Source organism: Ambystoma mexicanum, chromosome 12, assembly GCF_040938575.1.
Source record: "Ambystoma mexicanum isolate Mex_15411 chromosome 12, UKY_AmexF1_1, whole genome shotgun sequence".
In the NCBI taxonomy this organism is placed as follows: Eukaryota; Metazoa; Chordata; class Amphibia; order Caudata; family Ambystomatidae; genus Ambystoma; species Ambystoma mexicanum.
In genome coordinates, this window is record NC_090936.1 from 693,861,979 (window position 1) to 693,877,300 (window position 15,322).

At 48.1% G+C, this 15,322-nt stretch overlaps 1 protein-coding gene across 3 annotated transcripts in view; it reads left to right on the forward strand.

Annotated features, from left to right (window-relative positions):
* The window catches only part of TRMU (tRNA mitochondrial 2-thiouridylase), an 852,019-nt gene that overhangs the window by 339,057 nt on the left and 497,640 nt on the right, over window positions 1–15,322 (forward strand). For all 3 annotated transcript variants that reach the window (XM_069629233.1, XM_069629231.1, XM_069629232.1), the window contains exon 3: window positions 13,474–13,580. In XM_069629233.1, the coding sequence (XP_069485334.1) occupies window positions 13,474–13,580 (107 nt within the window). The remainder of the gene's footprint in view (window positions 1–13,473; window positions 13,581–15,322) is intronic.

Sequence of the window (15,322 nt, forward strand, 5' to 3'; positions counted from 1 at the left end):
CTTTCCCCCTCCAGGGATCCAACCTGGGAGTCCGAAGCAGAATTGGAAACCCAGAGGAGCCCGGCTCAGCCATCTCCCCCAGACGATATTGGGTCATTTCACACCATGATGGCCAGGGCTTGTACAGAATTCGGGCTGGCCTAGGAAGAAGAGAAAAATGACTGTTTTCTTTTCGACCACATGGGGAAAAGGAGATGGTCAGTGTTTTCAGTCCCCATCCTGGATCATGTGTGGAAAGAAGGATTGCAGACCATGCGCCACCCTTTCTCGGAACCAGCGATAAAGGGTCATCTAGAGAAAAAATGTAAGGCCCCGGACTCTACTCCCAAGTGCCTTTCCTCCCAACCAACTCCTGACTCAGTGGTATTGGCGGCGGCGGCGAGGAAGGCGAGGACCCAGCACAAGTGCACGACCCCCCCAGAAAGTGATGCCAGACGACAGGATGCTTTTGGCAAAAAAGTGCTGTCGGTAGGTGCTACCACAGTGAAAGCGGCCAATTCTCTAGCCATATTTGCCAGATACGACAGGGAGATGGGGCACCGGCTGGCTCCTATACTGGAACACCTTCCGGATGATCATCGAAAAGCGGCTATGTTGCTGGTCAGGGAAGGCGAAGAGGCCTCCAATCATGCCATAAACATCGCAGTGGACCTCGCGGAATCGGGGTTTAAGCAGGTGAATAACGGTGTGGTTCTCCGACAGCAGGCGTGGCTAAAATGCACCAACTTCCGACCGGAGGTGCAGTACAAGGTACTGGATATGCCTTTTGAAGGAGACCTCCTCTTCGGCGAGAAGGTGGACGAAGCCCTAAAGGGCATGAAAGAGGACTCGGACACAGCGTGTTCCTTGGGGGCCCTCCAGAGTGGTCGGAGTTTCTGGTCTTTTCGTCCCTTCAGGGGAGCATCGGGAAATTCCAGATTCTCGGCATCGAGGGACAGATCCTTCAGTAGGCCAGCATACCCCTCCCAGGGTTACAGACGAGCCTCGCAAGCGGCTAAACGTCACTGGGACTACCAGGCCCCCAAGAAGAGAGCAGGTTACTCGTCGTTGACGAGGGATAAGCAGACCAAGGACCAGCAATGACGGTATCAGAACATTCTGGGGGGCAAAGTATCATGTTAGATCAACGAATGGGAGCAAATAACAACGGATCAATGGGTGTTGGACACTGTAAGATACGGACATTCCCTTCAATTCAAAAGCAACCCTCCGCACATTCCACCAGCGTTTGTAGCTCAATCCCATCTGAGCGTGTTGCAGCAGGAAGTAGCACTTATGCTACAAAAAGGTGCTATAGAATTGGTTCTGTCGTCGCAAAGAGGTCAAGGGGTTTATTCCCGATACTTTGTGGTGAAAAAGCCAAACGGAAAGTGGCGTCCCATCCTAAACCTGCGCGAGCTAAACAAATCGTTGAAAAGCTTAAAGTTCAAAATGCTCACGCTCCAAGAAGTGATCCGGTCAGTTCAAGAAGGAGATTTTCTGGCGTCTCTGGACCTGCAGGACGCGTACTTCCACATACTGATGTGTCGGCGACACAAGAAGTTCCTAAGGTTTGTGGTAGGGCGGACTCACTACCAGTTCACAGTACTTCCCTTTGGACTGAAATCTTCCCCCAGAACGTTCACAAAATGTTTGGCCCCGGTGGCAGCCTGGCTGAGAAGGCAAGGCCATCATGTATACCTGTATTTCGACGACTGGTTGGTGAGGGGGTCCTCCCCTATGTTGACGCACAGGAGTCTGCAGGCCACCATGAACCTCTTACAACGGCTGGGGTTTGCGATAAACTTCGAGAAATCCTCGTTAAGACAGTCAAGAAGCTTGGTGTTCCTGGGCGCACAGTTCGAGACCCAGTCAGGGTCAGTGAAATCATCCCTCGACGGGATCACCAAACTCAGTCGATTGGCAGGTCAGTTGAAAATCAATACCAGACTGTCAGTGAGAAAATATACGTCGATCCTGGGCGCTATGGCGTCCTGCATTCCTCTGGTCGGCAACTGCCGACTGTTCATGAGGCCAGTGCAACCATTTCTGGCGGACCGATGGACGCAGGCTCAAGGCCTCTGGTCAGACAAGCTGACCGTCGACGACGACAAGCTCCTATTAGCTCTTCAGTGGTGGAAAAGCATCCAGAATCTATCCAAAGGAGTACCCCTACAGGAGCCGGAGTTTCAGTTAACCATAGTGACGGACGCGTCCCTAACTGGCTGGGGGGCACACATGGGCACTCTGCAAACACAAGGCCGTTGGTCTCAGAGGGAATCTCTCCTGCACATCAACGTTCTGGAACTGAGGGCAGTGCGCTGGGCCCTGAGGGCGTTCCTGCCTCACATCAGAAGGTCCACGGTGAGAGTTTTGACGGACAACGCCACAGCGATGTTTTACTTGAGGAAGCAAGGCGGCACACGATCCAGAACCCTTTCCATCGAGGCTCAAAAGGTGTGGCACTGGGCTCTGAAACACGATATATCCATTGTAGCTCATCACCTTCCAGGAGTAAGGAACGAACAGGCGGACTCGCTCAGCAGAAATATGGACCAGATTCACGATGGGAAATAGACACCAGTCAATTGTCTTCAATTAGTACAGAGCACACGCTCCGACATCCATGCTTCCATTTATGGGTGCCGTGAGTCGTTTTTCCGCGTGTTTTTGCCGGATCAATATCGGATCACCAGGAGCAGCTCTTCAGACACGTCCTACTTCACGGCTAGTTAGCCACGCCCCCCGACAGAATGTTTATAACGATTCCAAAACATAATTTCTCCGACAAACGTTTTTATTGCATTTACACATATAACCTAAATTAATACAAAGCCCTTGAGAACACATATATCACATACAAGAACACTCAAATAGCATTCCAATTTCAAATGACGGTGCACTTGACAACTAAAGCCAGAAATTCTTTTGCCCCAAGAAAGTAACAGTATAATAAATGTTGCTTTTTACCCTCATCTCTAACCCTACTTCGAATTCCACACAGTGTGGTCCCTGAACCTCTTGCATCCCTGAAGAAGACTCACCTAATGTGTATAAAATCGAAATGTTGCTTTTTATGAACAAATATGCATTACAAGTATGAAACATGTTAAGAACTAAGGAAAACGCGCTTTTGAGAGACTTTGTGTGCCTCCATAGCATGGACAGATTGGTTACACAAATTATAATTTCTTATGACACCTTTTATATGGTTGATTCCACTAGAAACATTTTGAGCATGCTTTCAAGACCTTGAATTATGCTTTGAAATGTAACTTTTGTTCTCCATCATGGGATCTTTCATGGATTCACATGCTTAGAATATTCCCCGTCGACAGACTGGGAACCCTCGGTAAGTTTATAAAGCCGTTTCCAATAGGAAAACGTTTGACACTTTCGTGTCCTATCTATGTCGTTTTGGGCCGCGCACGCACGCCCACTAGGACGTAGCGGCTATTTGGTTAGGTTGTACCGTTGCAGTTTTTCTCCTGATGTCAGGAAAAGCGATGTTCCGCCCGTTCGCTATGTGCGGGTTGAAGAAGGTGTACGAGGGGGAAGGACATATGGACTGCATATACTGTCTACACCCTCATCATTCGGCAAACAAGTGCGACATATGTAAGGGCTTCTCCCAGAAGACTCTTAAAGATTGGAGTCGAAGACTTGTGGCATGGTTGAGCGACGGAGCGGGGGCATGCCCGCCTTCGTAGGTGGGCTCCACGCGCAGTGCGGCCTCAGTGTCAAAATCTTCAGGGGCCCGGCGCCACTCAACGTCGTCGGAACCCCCGGTGAAGAAATCGCGACCGGCGGAGAGAGAATCATCGGAAAGCCATTCCAAGGACTCTTCTTCGAAGCAGGCCTCTTCATCCTCATCTTCAGTGAGGAAAGACAAAAAAGAAAAATCTAAATCCTCCTCGGGCGATCGTCATAGATCGGCCTCGAGTCGAGATGCAGAGAAACGCAGGTCGAATTCGGAAAAGGCTGGAGCGCCGCATAGGCCTGCACGACCACCACCGTCGTCGATGGTAGGGCAGTCGTTGACTACTTCTCTGCCGCTGGCGCAGTTGGCAACCGTTCCTGGACCGCAGACGACGACGACGTTGACGACGGAGCCGACTATCGCTTCGTCGACTGAGATCCCGCAGGAGGCCTGGCATCCAGAGGTATACGATCCAATTTTGCCGGAGACACTTCTGCAGCAAGAGGCCTTGTCGGTGTCCTCGGGAGACGAGGATTTAAGAATAGCTGGCCCTGCAGATCGGGGGTTACAAATTACCAGGCCTCTCTACGGGAGCATTTCCCAGGTTCTACCTCTCTGCTCAATCCACAATCACTTTTGTCATTGGAAGTCTTATCCACGTTGCAAACGTTGCGAGGAAGGGAAACTGATGGATTCGGACTCGAACAGCAGAGCCTCGTCAGTGGTCTCCCTTCCCCCCTCCAGGGATCCAACCTGGGAGTCCGAAGCAGAATTGGAAACCCAGAGGAGCCCGGCTCCGCCGTCTCCCCCAGACGATATTGGGTCATTTCACACCATGATGGCCAGGGCTTGTACAGAATTCGGGCTGGCCCAGGAAGAAGAGAAAAAGGACTGTTTTCTTTACGACCACATGGGGAAAAGGAGAAGGTCAGTGTTTTCAGTCCCCATCCTGGATCATGTGTGGAAAGAAGGATTGCAGACCATGCGCCACCCTTTCTCGGAACCAGCGATAAAGGGTCATCTAGAGAAAAAATGTAAGGCCCCGGACTCTACTCCCAAGTGCCTTTCCTCCAAACTAACTCCTGACTCAGTGGTATCGGCGGCGGAGGCGAGGAAGGCGAGGGCCCAGCACAAGTGCACGACCCCCCCCAGAAAGTGATGCCAGACGACAGGATGCTTTCGGCAAAAAAGTGCTGTCGGTAGGTGCTACCACAGTGAAAGCGGCCAATTCTCTAGCCATAGTTGCCAGATATGACAGGGAGATGTGGCACCGGCTGGCTCCTATACTGGAACACCTTCCGGATGAACATCGAAAAGCGGCTATGTTGCTGGTCAGGGAAGGCGAAGAGGCCTCCAATCATGCCATAAACATCGCAGTGGACCTCGCGGAGTCGGGGTTTAAGCAGGTGAATAACGGTGTGGTTCTCCGACGGCAGGCATGGCTAAAATGCACCAACTTCCGACCGGAGGTGCAGTACAAGGTACTGGATATGCCTTTTGAAGGAGACCTCCTCTTCGGCGAGAAGGTGGACGAAGCCCTGAAGGAGATGAAAGAGGACTCGGACACGGGGCGTTCCTTGGGCGCCCTCCAGAGTGGTCAGTTTCCGGTCTTTTCGTCCCTTCAGGGGAGCATCAGGAAATTCCAGATTCTCGGCATCGAGGGATAGATCCTTCAGTAGGCCAGCATACCCCTCCCAGGGTTACAGACGAGCCTCGCAAGCGGCTAAACATCGCCGGGACTACCAGGCCCCCAAGAAGAGAGCAGGTTACTCGTCGACGAGGGATAAGCAGACCAAGGACCAGCAATGACGGGCATCGGAACGTTATGGGGGGCAGAGTATCATGTTACATCAACGAATGGGAGCAAATAACAACAGATCAATGGGTGTTGGACACTGTAAAATACGGACATTCCCTGCAATTCAAAAGCAACCCTCTGCACATTCCACCAGCGTTTGTAGCTCAATCCCATCTGAGCGTGTTGCAGCAGGAAGTAGCACTTATGCTACAAAAAGGTGCTATAGAATTGGTTCCGTCGTCACAAAGGGGTCAAGGTGTTTATTTACGATACTTTGTGGTGAAAAAGCCAAACGGAAAGTGGCGTCCCATCCTAGACCTGCGCGAGCTAAACAAATCGTTGAAAAGCTAAAGTTCAAAATGCTCACGCTCCAAGAAATGATCCGGTCAGTTCAAGAAGGAGATTTTCTGGCGTCTCTGGACCTGCAGGACGCGTACTTCCACATACCGATGTGTCGGCGACACAAGAAGTTCCTAAGGTTTGTGGTAGGGCGGACTCACTACCAGTTCACAGTACTTCCCTATGGACTGAAATCTTCCCCCAGAACGTTCACAAAATGTTTGGCCCCGGTGGCAGCCTGGCTGAGAAGGCAAGGCCATCATGTATACCCGTATCTCGACGACTGGTTGGTGAGGGGGTCCTGCCCTATGTTGACGCACAGGAGTCTGCAGGCCACCGTGAACCTCTTACAACGGCTGGGGTTTGTGATCAACTTCGATAAATCCTCGTTAACACCGTCAAGAAGCTTGGTGTTCCTGGGCGCACAGTTCGAGACCCAGTCAGGTTTAGTGAAACCATCCCTCGAGAGGATCACCAAACTCAGTCGATTGGCAGGTCAGTTGAAAATCAATACCAGACTGTCAGTGAGAAAATATACGTGGATCCTGGGTGCTATGGCATCCTGCATTCCTCTGGTGGGCAACTGCCGACTGTTCATGAGGCCAGTGCAACCATTTCTGGCGGACCGATGGACACAGGCTCAAGGCCTCTGGTCAGACAAGCTGACCGTCGACGACGACGAGCTCCTATTAGCTCTTCAGTGGTGGAAAAGCGTCCAGAATCTATCCAAAGGAGAACCCCTACAGGAGCCGGAGTTTCGGTTAACCATAGTGACGGACGCGTCCCTAACTGGCTGGGGGGCACACATGGGCACTCTGCAAACACAAGGCCGTTGGTCTTAGAGGGAATCTCTCCTGCACATCAACGTTCTGGAACTGAGAGCAGTGCGCTGGGCCCTGAGGGCGTTCCTGCCTCACATCAGATGGTCCACGGTGAGAGTTTTGACGGACAACGCCACGGCGATGTTTTACTTGAGGAAGCAAGGCGGCACACAAACCAGAACCCTTTCCATCGAAGCTCAAAAGATGTGGCACTGGGCTCTGAAACATGATATATCTATCGTAGCTCATCACCTTCCAGGAGTAAGGAACGAACAGGCGGACTCGCTCAGCAGAAATATGGACCAGATTCACAATGGGAAATAGACACCGGTCAATTGTCTTCAATTAGTACAAGTATGAAACATATTAAGAACTAAGGAAAACGCGCTTTTGAGAGACTTTGTGTCCCTCCATAGCATGGACCGATTGGTTACACAAATTATAATTTCTTATGTGACACCTTTTATATGGTGGATTCCACTAGAAACATTTTGAGCATGCTTTCAAGACCTCGAATTATGCTTTGAAATGTAACTTTTGTTATTTGTGTGTTCTTGTATGTGCTGTGTGTTCCCAAAGGTATTGTAGGGTTTTGTATTCACTTTTGTTAATATGTGTAAAGCCAATAAAACATTTGTCGGATCAAATACTTAATATTTTTCTGAATCAACATAGACATTGGTTAGGAAAGCTTTGTTGTTTATATCGGTTTTGATGCCTCTTACATGTCCCTCTATTAGAGGCCTGCCTGTTTTTTAGGTTATAGAATTGCCAGAACAGGGATGTAAAGAATGTCTGGGTGGTAGATTGTATATTCGCATTTATTGGAATGTTGTGTGGTGCTGCCAATCCTAGTCCTCAGCATGGCGTCTGTAACTACATGGCTAGCCCTCCTCTGGTCTTGCTCTCATTAACACTACTGAAAATAAACAAGGAAGTGATTGCTGAAGGCAAGAAAAGATCGGGTGGTGGTAGAGACAAATTAATTTCAGAGTGGATTATTGACTTTGGCGTTAGTCATCCACTGCATACCTGCATCAAGAATTTCTGCTGCTGTGTGGGCAACGTCCGCTCCATTGAAGCAGGTAATGGAATGGGTTTCAGTTAATACCTTTTACAAAAGTCCTGCTGCCACTGTAACCTTTTTTTTTTTTGTGGCATGCTGCCATTAGTAGCCCATATGGCTACGCAGTGCCTGAGTACTTTTTTTTAAATACCCCTTTTTTGTCCTTGGGTGACTGTCACCCTGAAAATACATCATTGAGTAGACTGTTGGCAGCTGTGATTTAATGTTGGCTACACAATTGTGCAGCATAGGTAGCCATTGTTGTGGCAATGTGTTTTTTAAGCAGTGCTTCTAGAAGTTCCGTTTTGGGCCATCCCTTTTGTCATTGTGGACCACGAGGCATGGCCAATATGGTAGTTGTGCTGTTGCAGGCTCATTCTGAGGCGGGTTTGAAGTCCTCCAGAATCCCACATCTTAATCCATTTTAAGAATGCCTGTATGTTTGGTAGTTTTAACAATCCTTAGAAATCTCTCCTGTGATGTGATTGGTGGACTGCTAAGGCCGGCCCGTTGATGAATGTATTACCAGTGGGACACCCTGTGCATTACTGAAATCTGAAATCTGTACCTGAACACTGTCATGATTCCTGCCCCTCATGTCCCCAGCCCTCCAGGATGTCAGGCTGGAGCCAGGCCACAATCACCTACATGGCCCTCAAGGGCCTCTCCATCCCTCCAAAGACCCACTTGGAGTCAGACTTGGCGCTTGTGGCACCAGACTCACTCACTCCCATAGGATAACATTGGGGATTGGACTTGTAGTGCATTGATGGGGACAAGATGGATGCCCCCACATATTTCGGTTCCCAGAACTGCATGTGCAGTCTAGTCTTTTGGGTGTGGTTCAGCCCAGAGATATCTGGGGTACCCACAGACTATTTAAGCCACGCCCAGGCTGAGAAACATGCTTTGTGTTTTCTGCACCTGCAGCGTGACACTCACTGTGTTCGGATCGGTCTCCAGTAGGCCTGCATCTTTCTTCTGCGCTCAGCTCCTGCAAGAACAAGAACACCATTAGGAACAGCCTTACCTTGCGGCGCTTCTGCCCATCATTCATCGCTTCTTCTGTTCTGCGGGCATCTTCGGCGGTGTCATTCCCATCCCGGCACGCCGCTTCCTAAGGAAAAGGGAAAAGAACAGAAAAAAGGCATTAGTAAGCATTCAGCAAATCTTTGCTTATTTTTAAAGACTGTAAAAGCTTCAAACACTTACCTGAATCCCAGCCGCACTGGGGGAACTCTGTCTCTGGAACTTATCATCCATCTGCAAGAGGGAAAAGACACTCCAGGTTAGCGTGGAAACATCTAGAGGCGCCACATACCGCGCTTACTCACCGCGTTTCTTTTTCATAACCGCCATCCACGCTGAAAACGTCGCGGCACCTAAAAGACACAGAAAAATAACTCAGTTCAATACAAATCCGAAAGGGTCGTATCGCGCATCGTGCTCTCACTCACCTTCAGCGCTACTCATCTCAGTAGCACGTCGTCATCCCCGGACGCCGGCCATCATCTAAGGAAGGAAAGGAACGAAGTTAGAGAACTGTTCAAAAGACTCATTATACTTACCTGTCTGACTCTTGCCAGTGAAGTAACTAGGCAACAACGAGCCTGCATCAATCAACGCGCCCCTGCGCTGAAAGCAGGACGGAGAGCACACTTTCCATGAAAACAAGGTGAGCTGTGGATCAAAGGGAAGGGTTGGACCACGGGGAAGAAGGGGTTCAAGCACACAGAGACAATAGGGAGTTCAACTCTACTAATCCTGTGTTTCAGGCCCAATCTCCAGTCGAGTAGACTCCAGGGAAGCGTTTGAGGTTGTAAGAGGTCAGAACAGGCGGAGTGATGTCCCCATGGATACCAGGTGAGCGTTACAAACACTTGGGAGACTGCTTCTGAAGATAGGCTGCTGATGAGGATCCAGATGTGGCCATACTGGCTGGAACCTGGCAATTTGCACGTAGCCAGACCTAAATCCAACATGTAGGGACCAAACATCTGCAGAAACTAATGGAAAATTCCATAACCAAACAGGGGAATACTATACAGATGGTGTCGGGGCAAATAAACACAAATTGTGTTTTCCAGTTCCCAGGTGTTCAGGTCTGTTCTATAAATGTCCTTGCCCTACAGTTAACTGTCCTCATCTGGATGCCCTACTCTAAAACACAGACGTTCAAAAGGAAATGGCCAACAAAAGTCTAAACCTATTTAGGCTAACCCTAGTCTATAAACCCCAAATCCCATGGTTCCGGCGAAGACATGGTTCAAGTCCTCTTTAAAGGTTTTCGTTCTTGGTTGTCGCCCACTGTAAGGTACATGGAGTTGAATAAAGGGTCTTCCTTGACATTGCCTTCCTCTTGGCTTCTTGTGGTCTTCTGTCCATATCAAGCTGGGCATTGCACTGCTGCTTTGTGCTGCCTTGCCAGATGGTCCGTAATGTTGCATATATAGGGCAGTGTTGAAGAGACTCTGGGTCATGGAATACACAACAACTAAGCTGACATGAAATGGCCATGCACGTCGTGAAGTGTACTCCCAATACCATGAGACTACCACCCCCTGTTAATGTGGTGATGACCATGCGTACATTTAACTGGGTGGCACTGCAATAGAGAAGATGTTCCAAGGATATCACAAGTAGTACTTGGCAGACCTGAACATCACAGATGTTGAAGAATATCCAACACCGGAGTGAGCAAGAAGCTAATGCCAATGTGTAGCGAAGAAGGCAGTCCAGTGAAGGCAAAAAGAGAGAGCCAGTAAAGGAAGAATGGCAGAAGGACAGAGGCCACACTCGGAGCAAGTACATGGATCAGGGAACCAGGGGAAGAGCATAAGAATCTCTGATAGGCACAGGAGAAATAATAATGCACCTTATGCTAAACTGGGTGAGGATTTACCCTCGAGTGGTACAGAAACAAGGCTCTACCTCACATCTGCGGTAGCTCCAGATACAGAGAGAAGTTGATACAATTCCTCAGCCTCACACTAAAGGCAAGAGGGTGCTGCCCATGCAGAGACTGTGATGTAGTCTGCCCTGTACCAAGCCACCCACTGCTCTCAGTACAGTCTCTAAAGTGGGGCAGACTTGGTACTCCAGACCTTTAGGGGTTTCAGGTGGGCTTTTCCCAGACATGTTGCTTGTGTTCCAGGAGTTCTCAACTTTTCTCCCTTTCTTCGACCCCAAAGTTCTTCTTGTTTCTGAGACGTCACCATTAGGCCTTTCTCCAGATTCTTTGATATTTTGCAGACCGTTTCTAGGGTCTTTTCATAGATTTTATTTCACTTGCTCTGTGCAGGTCTGTCCCTCAGACGGATCAGGGTCCCTCTAGGATCTCATGAAACCCTCTTTTGGTGTATTTGGAGGTCTATATCTTAGGTTTTGTGTTTTCATTTATTTATTTGTTTATTTGTAATGTGCTGAAAGCCTGCAGCCTAAGACCGTTCTCTTGGATTATCTACAGGTCTTCCCCTCAAACCTAGGAATTCTCTGCATTCTCTGGTGATCTATCTCAGACCTTTGGGGGGCTGTTTCTCAGTCCTTTGGATTCTCTGGGGGTCTGTTGGAGACCTCTCATTTAGTTTCATTGGAGATCTGCCCCTCGGACCTCTCGATTCTCAGAGTGCTCCCAGAAGCCTATCTCTTGGCATTTTAGGAATGTGTATTTCTCCCTTACCAATCAATTCTATGTCGATCCTTTTCAGGCAGATGATATTTAAAGGTCTTCTAATTCTGGAGATGATTTTATTAGAGGGGCTGACCTGCAGGTGGTCCTCTGGGTTGCTCATTATATCATTCTAAGGTGTGAAGGGTGTTCTACTGCTTCTCTTCTGGGTTTCCGCTTCTCTACCCACCATTCCCACTGTGTTGATTCAATTTATATAGCAAGTGAGCTACTTTTTCCGAAGTAGCCTTCGCCCTGCTGCACAAGGGATCATCATTTGGCACTTATGATTGCTGTTGATCTTTTATCCTTTCTGGGTTTCCCCAGTCTCTATTTATGGCCTGGTGAATTTAGTAACTCTTGTGAGGATTGAGTGATTCTAAAAGGGTTATTATTGTTTTTTCTAGTTTTAGGGGCTACAAAGCTTCCATGTGGTGTGAGCCCCATCTTGAAATTTTCATGTGAATCTTCTGCGGTGTCCCATGGTGCCCCGGTAGGAAATAAAGCTGTGCAGTAGTAAGTATATGAGTGCGCTGCACGTCCCTTATGCTTGTTATCGCCTTCCCCCTGTATATCGAGTGTGTGTCTCCCGGCTTCTGTCTGAATTGTGAATGCTCAGCGTACGCGTCTTGTCTTTGCTTCTCTCCCGTACCTGATGAATGGTGGTCAGCAAACCTTTGAGGTTTGCAAAAGGCTTTCTGATCCCCTCCGCTGTCCTAGCATCACTGGTGTAGAGATATGCATTTCGCTTCAACCACTCACTGGGAGGCAGGTACACCTGGTAGCAGCTGGAACAACCCAGTTCCTGGTGGCTCAGCCCCCGCCCCTTATAAAACAAGATGGAGTATGCAGCCAAATTGCCACAACACCCACATTCCCCTATATAGCTGTTGTTCTTAGACCACATTATTCACGTCCAGTGCTTTATGTAGTAGTCCCCCAGGCGTATGGTCCTGTTAGTCTTCGGTTCCTTCTGCATTGGTAACCTTGCTCCATGATTAGTGGGGTGTTGTGGCCCCCCCCACTGTTGAATCCTATGTTCTGGAGTTGGCATTTCGCTCTTCATTCAACCAGCCTTTCATGGCCGACGTTCTCAGATGCGGGGCTGGAGCTTTACTTGGGGGGGTATCTCATCGCCTGCCCCCTCTAACTAACTGGTTGCCCCTTTTGCTGCCCCTTTAGGGGAAAAGGGGAACGTTTCAGACTTTTTCCTATTACTGCAGCAGACCTATGGGATCGGACCCCATTGTTTCCTAAGTGAAAACATTTTGAAACTTAAACTCCTTCAATGTCGCATGCCAAAGTAATTACCCAAGCAAATAACCTTTCCGCTCGTCCACCACGGGCCCTGTTCTCGGATGTCTTATAGCTTTATAGTATAATCACTGAAGTTCACTCAAACAATAGTGTTAGTAACCACTAGTGGTTACGTTGTTTCTGTTTTTTAGGGGGTATTGGGGTCCTATCCAGACTTAAATACTGTAATTCCAGGTGTTCTTACTGAATGGTGCTTTGGGTCTGTTTCTTGACCTGTTCCAACCTATTTTATTCCTAATTTGTATGGCTTACAATAGACCTAGTACTCATCTGTTAAGAGTCTAACCGAAATTCTATGCTCTAGGTGAATTAGAATCCATGACCTATCACTTTACTGTTTTTTGCTATGTACATGCTTTGTTGGTATGACTTAATGTTCGTTTTTTACTCTAAAATAATATTGAATTTTTTATTGTTTAGCTATTACTGTTTCACATACCTGGCTGACCACAGTTAGTTTAATTTGACTTGAGTCGTTCCATGAGTAAGCAGGAGCGTAATGGATACTCCTGCAGCCTTTTCAGTACAGGTAACATCCAGTCATCGGGTCCCCTCAAATTGCTCAAATCTTTCTCCCTGTGAAGCTGAATATCAGGGACATCTCAGCACATTTTGCAGGGGACTTGAGTTGCTGTGGAGTAAGTAAGCATGACTTACATACATCTATAGCCTGTCTAAACAAGTACATTTACTAGATCTCTTACGAGTAGTAATGAAGCACTGTAAGAATAGCTAGCAATAGCATTATGGAAGTTAATTCTTACCCTTTTCTTTCTTTTATTGCAGCTACTTATTAAATGAATATGAAAGAGGAAGAACCCCCAACCCAGATATAGTGTGCAATAAACATATCAAATTCAATTACTTCTTTCGCTATGCTCTGGAGAATTTAGGTAAGCATATATTTTAGTTATATATATTTAGCTTTGTGTGAACAACAGCTCATTTGGTTAATTTAGAAAAAATGTACGGGCACAAACGAGCCAAGTTTAGTTAACCTGAAAATGGCCCTTTTAATGTTTGTTGCATTCATGTACTTGTTACATTGTTCTGCTGTCCTTTGTCTTCCCTGTGATTTATTACCCTTGTTGTTCAGGGCCCCACAAGAAGATTGTCCATTTCTTTACCACTCTGAACATGGGTTTGACAAAGGCAGAGAAGCCCTTAACGAACTTAGAGTAATATTCACGTACTCCCAGGAAGAACATATTTCATCTTTCTTTTTGGGCGAAGGAGTCTAGTAGGGTTTTGCCCAGGGTCTCCTTTGGTTTACCACAGTGTTCCATATACAATTTTACATTTATCTACCTTTTCATTTAAGTGCCTGGTTCTCTAGTACCACCATAACACACCCCAGTGTCGCCCTGGGTTGAGCAATTGTCTGAGTATTAAAATGTTGTTTTGGAGGAACATGACGTTGTTGATGTACATCCGACTTTGAAAAACTGATGCTGCTTAGGTTAGGCTGAATGGCATTCTGATAAATCTCTACATGCCGAAGGTTGTGATGAAAGTGGTATATCGCCTACAGCATTCCTGCAATTCAACCTTGTGGTACGCAGTCCTAAGGTCAAGTGTGGAAAAGATGCTAGCCGGTCCAACAAAAGGCCACCTTCTAAGGCCATTGGAAGAAACTATTGTTTGCTACTGCGGAGCCTCCGCTAAAATGGCCGCCTCATTTGCTTGACGCGCAATACCAATGGAGTTCTGGTCTGTGCCCTTGCCTCTGCCCGACTGCGATTGGATGCTCATTAATGAAAATCAGCCCATCAAAGGCCAGTTTCTAAGGCCGTCGGATGAGAGACCTGGCCAACCTTGTCAGGCCACAGAAGGCCCCCGGCAGGCACATATCCAAAGGTACGTGATCATCTCTCTGACTGGAAATAAGATGACAATGTCGATGTCCAAAGCCCTAGGGCACCACTTGCAAATCCCTCCATCGAACTTTCTCTATCCTGCTGACTTCCCCTATGATCCGTGCATCTCCTACGTCTCCCCTATGCGCAAGAGAGCCATGCTCTGGCTTCCTGCCCACTACAGTCATATGCTGGCTATCTGTACTGTGCCTCGGCAACGCAAGGTTTGCGCACCTTGCTATGTATACTTCTCAGCCTGCTCACCTGTTAAGCAGCCAGTTGGATACTCTGCTACAAAAACATAAGCACCTGCGAGCACGTACAAGCAGAGCCCCTATTCACTATGTGCATCAAGTCGTCCGCTTATCAGCTTGGCAATCCCCCACAGGAAACGTATTCATCCCCAAACTAACTCCTTGCCCTATTTCTCTTGAAATCGCAGGCCCAGCGATGCCGCATTCCACTAGTCTGTACACCGTCTAACCACTTGCCACACTTCCCAACAACTAATTTACTCATCCTCCTCAACTACCTCTTAACGCGCCACATCTACTCTGTCCCCTGCACTATGCTCACTTCTGAAGCCACCTCCCAGGCCTGTTCCCTTCATAATGATCATATGTGTGAACCAAGTCCCAACAGGACTACTACTACCACTGCGGCTCCTCCGCAAAGTCACAGGAGGGGAAAACAAATAGGCATTCGCTTTAAACATCTGCTGGATCCCATCCCTGGCAATCCAAAATGCACCAGCACCTCAACCAACAAGCGTGCCTCTC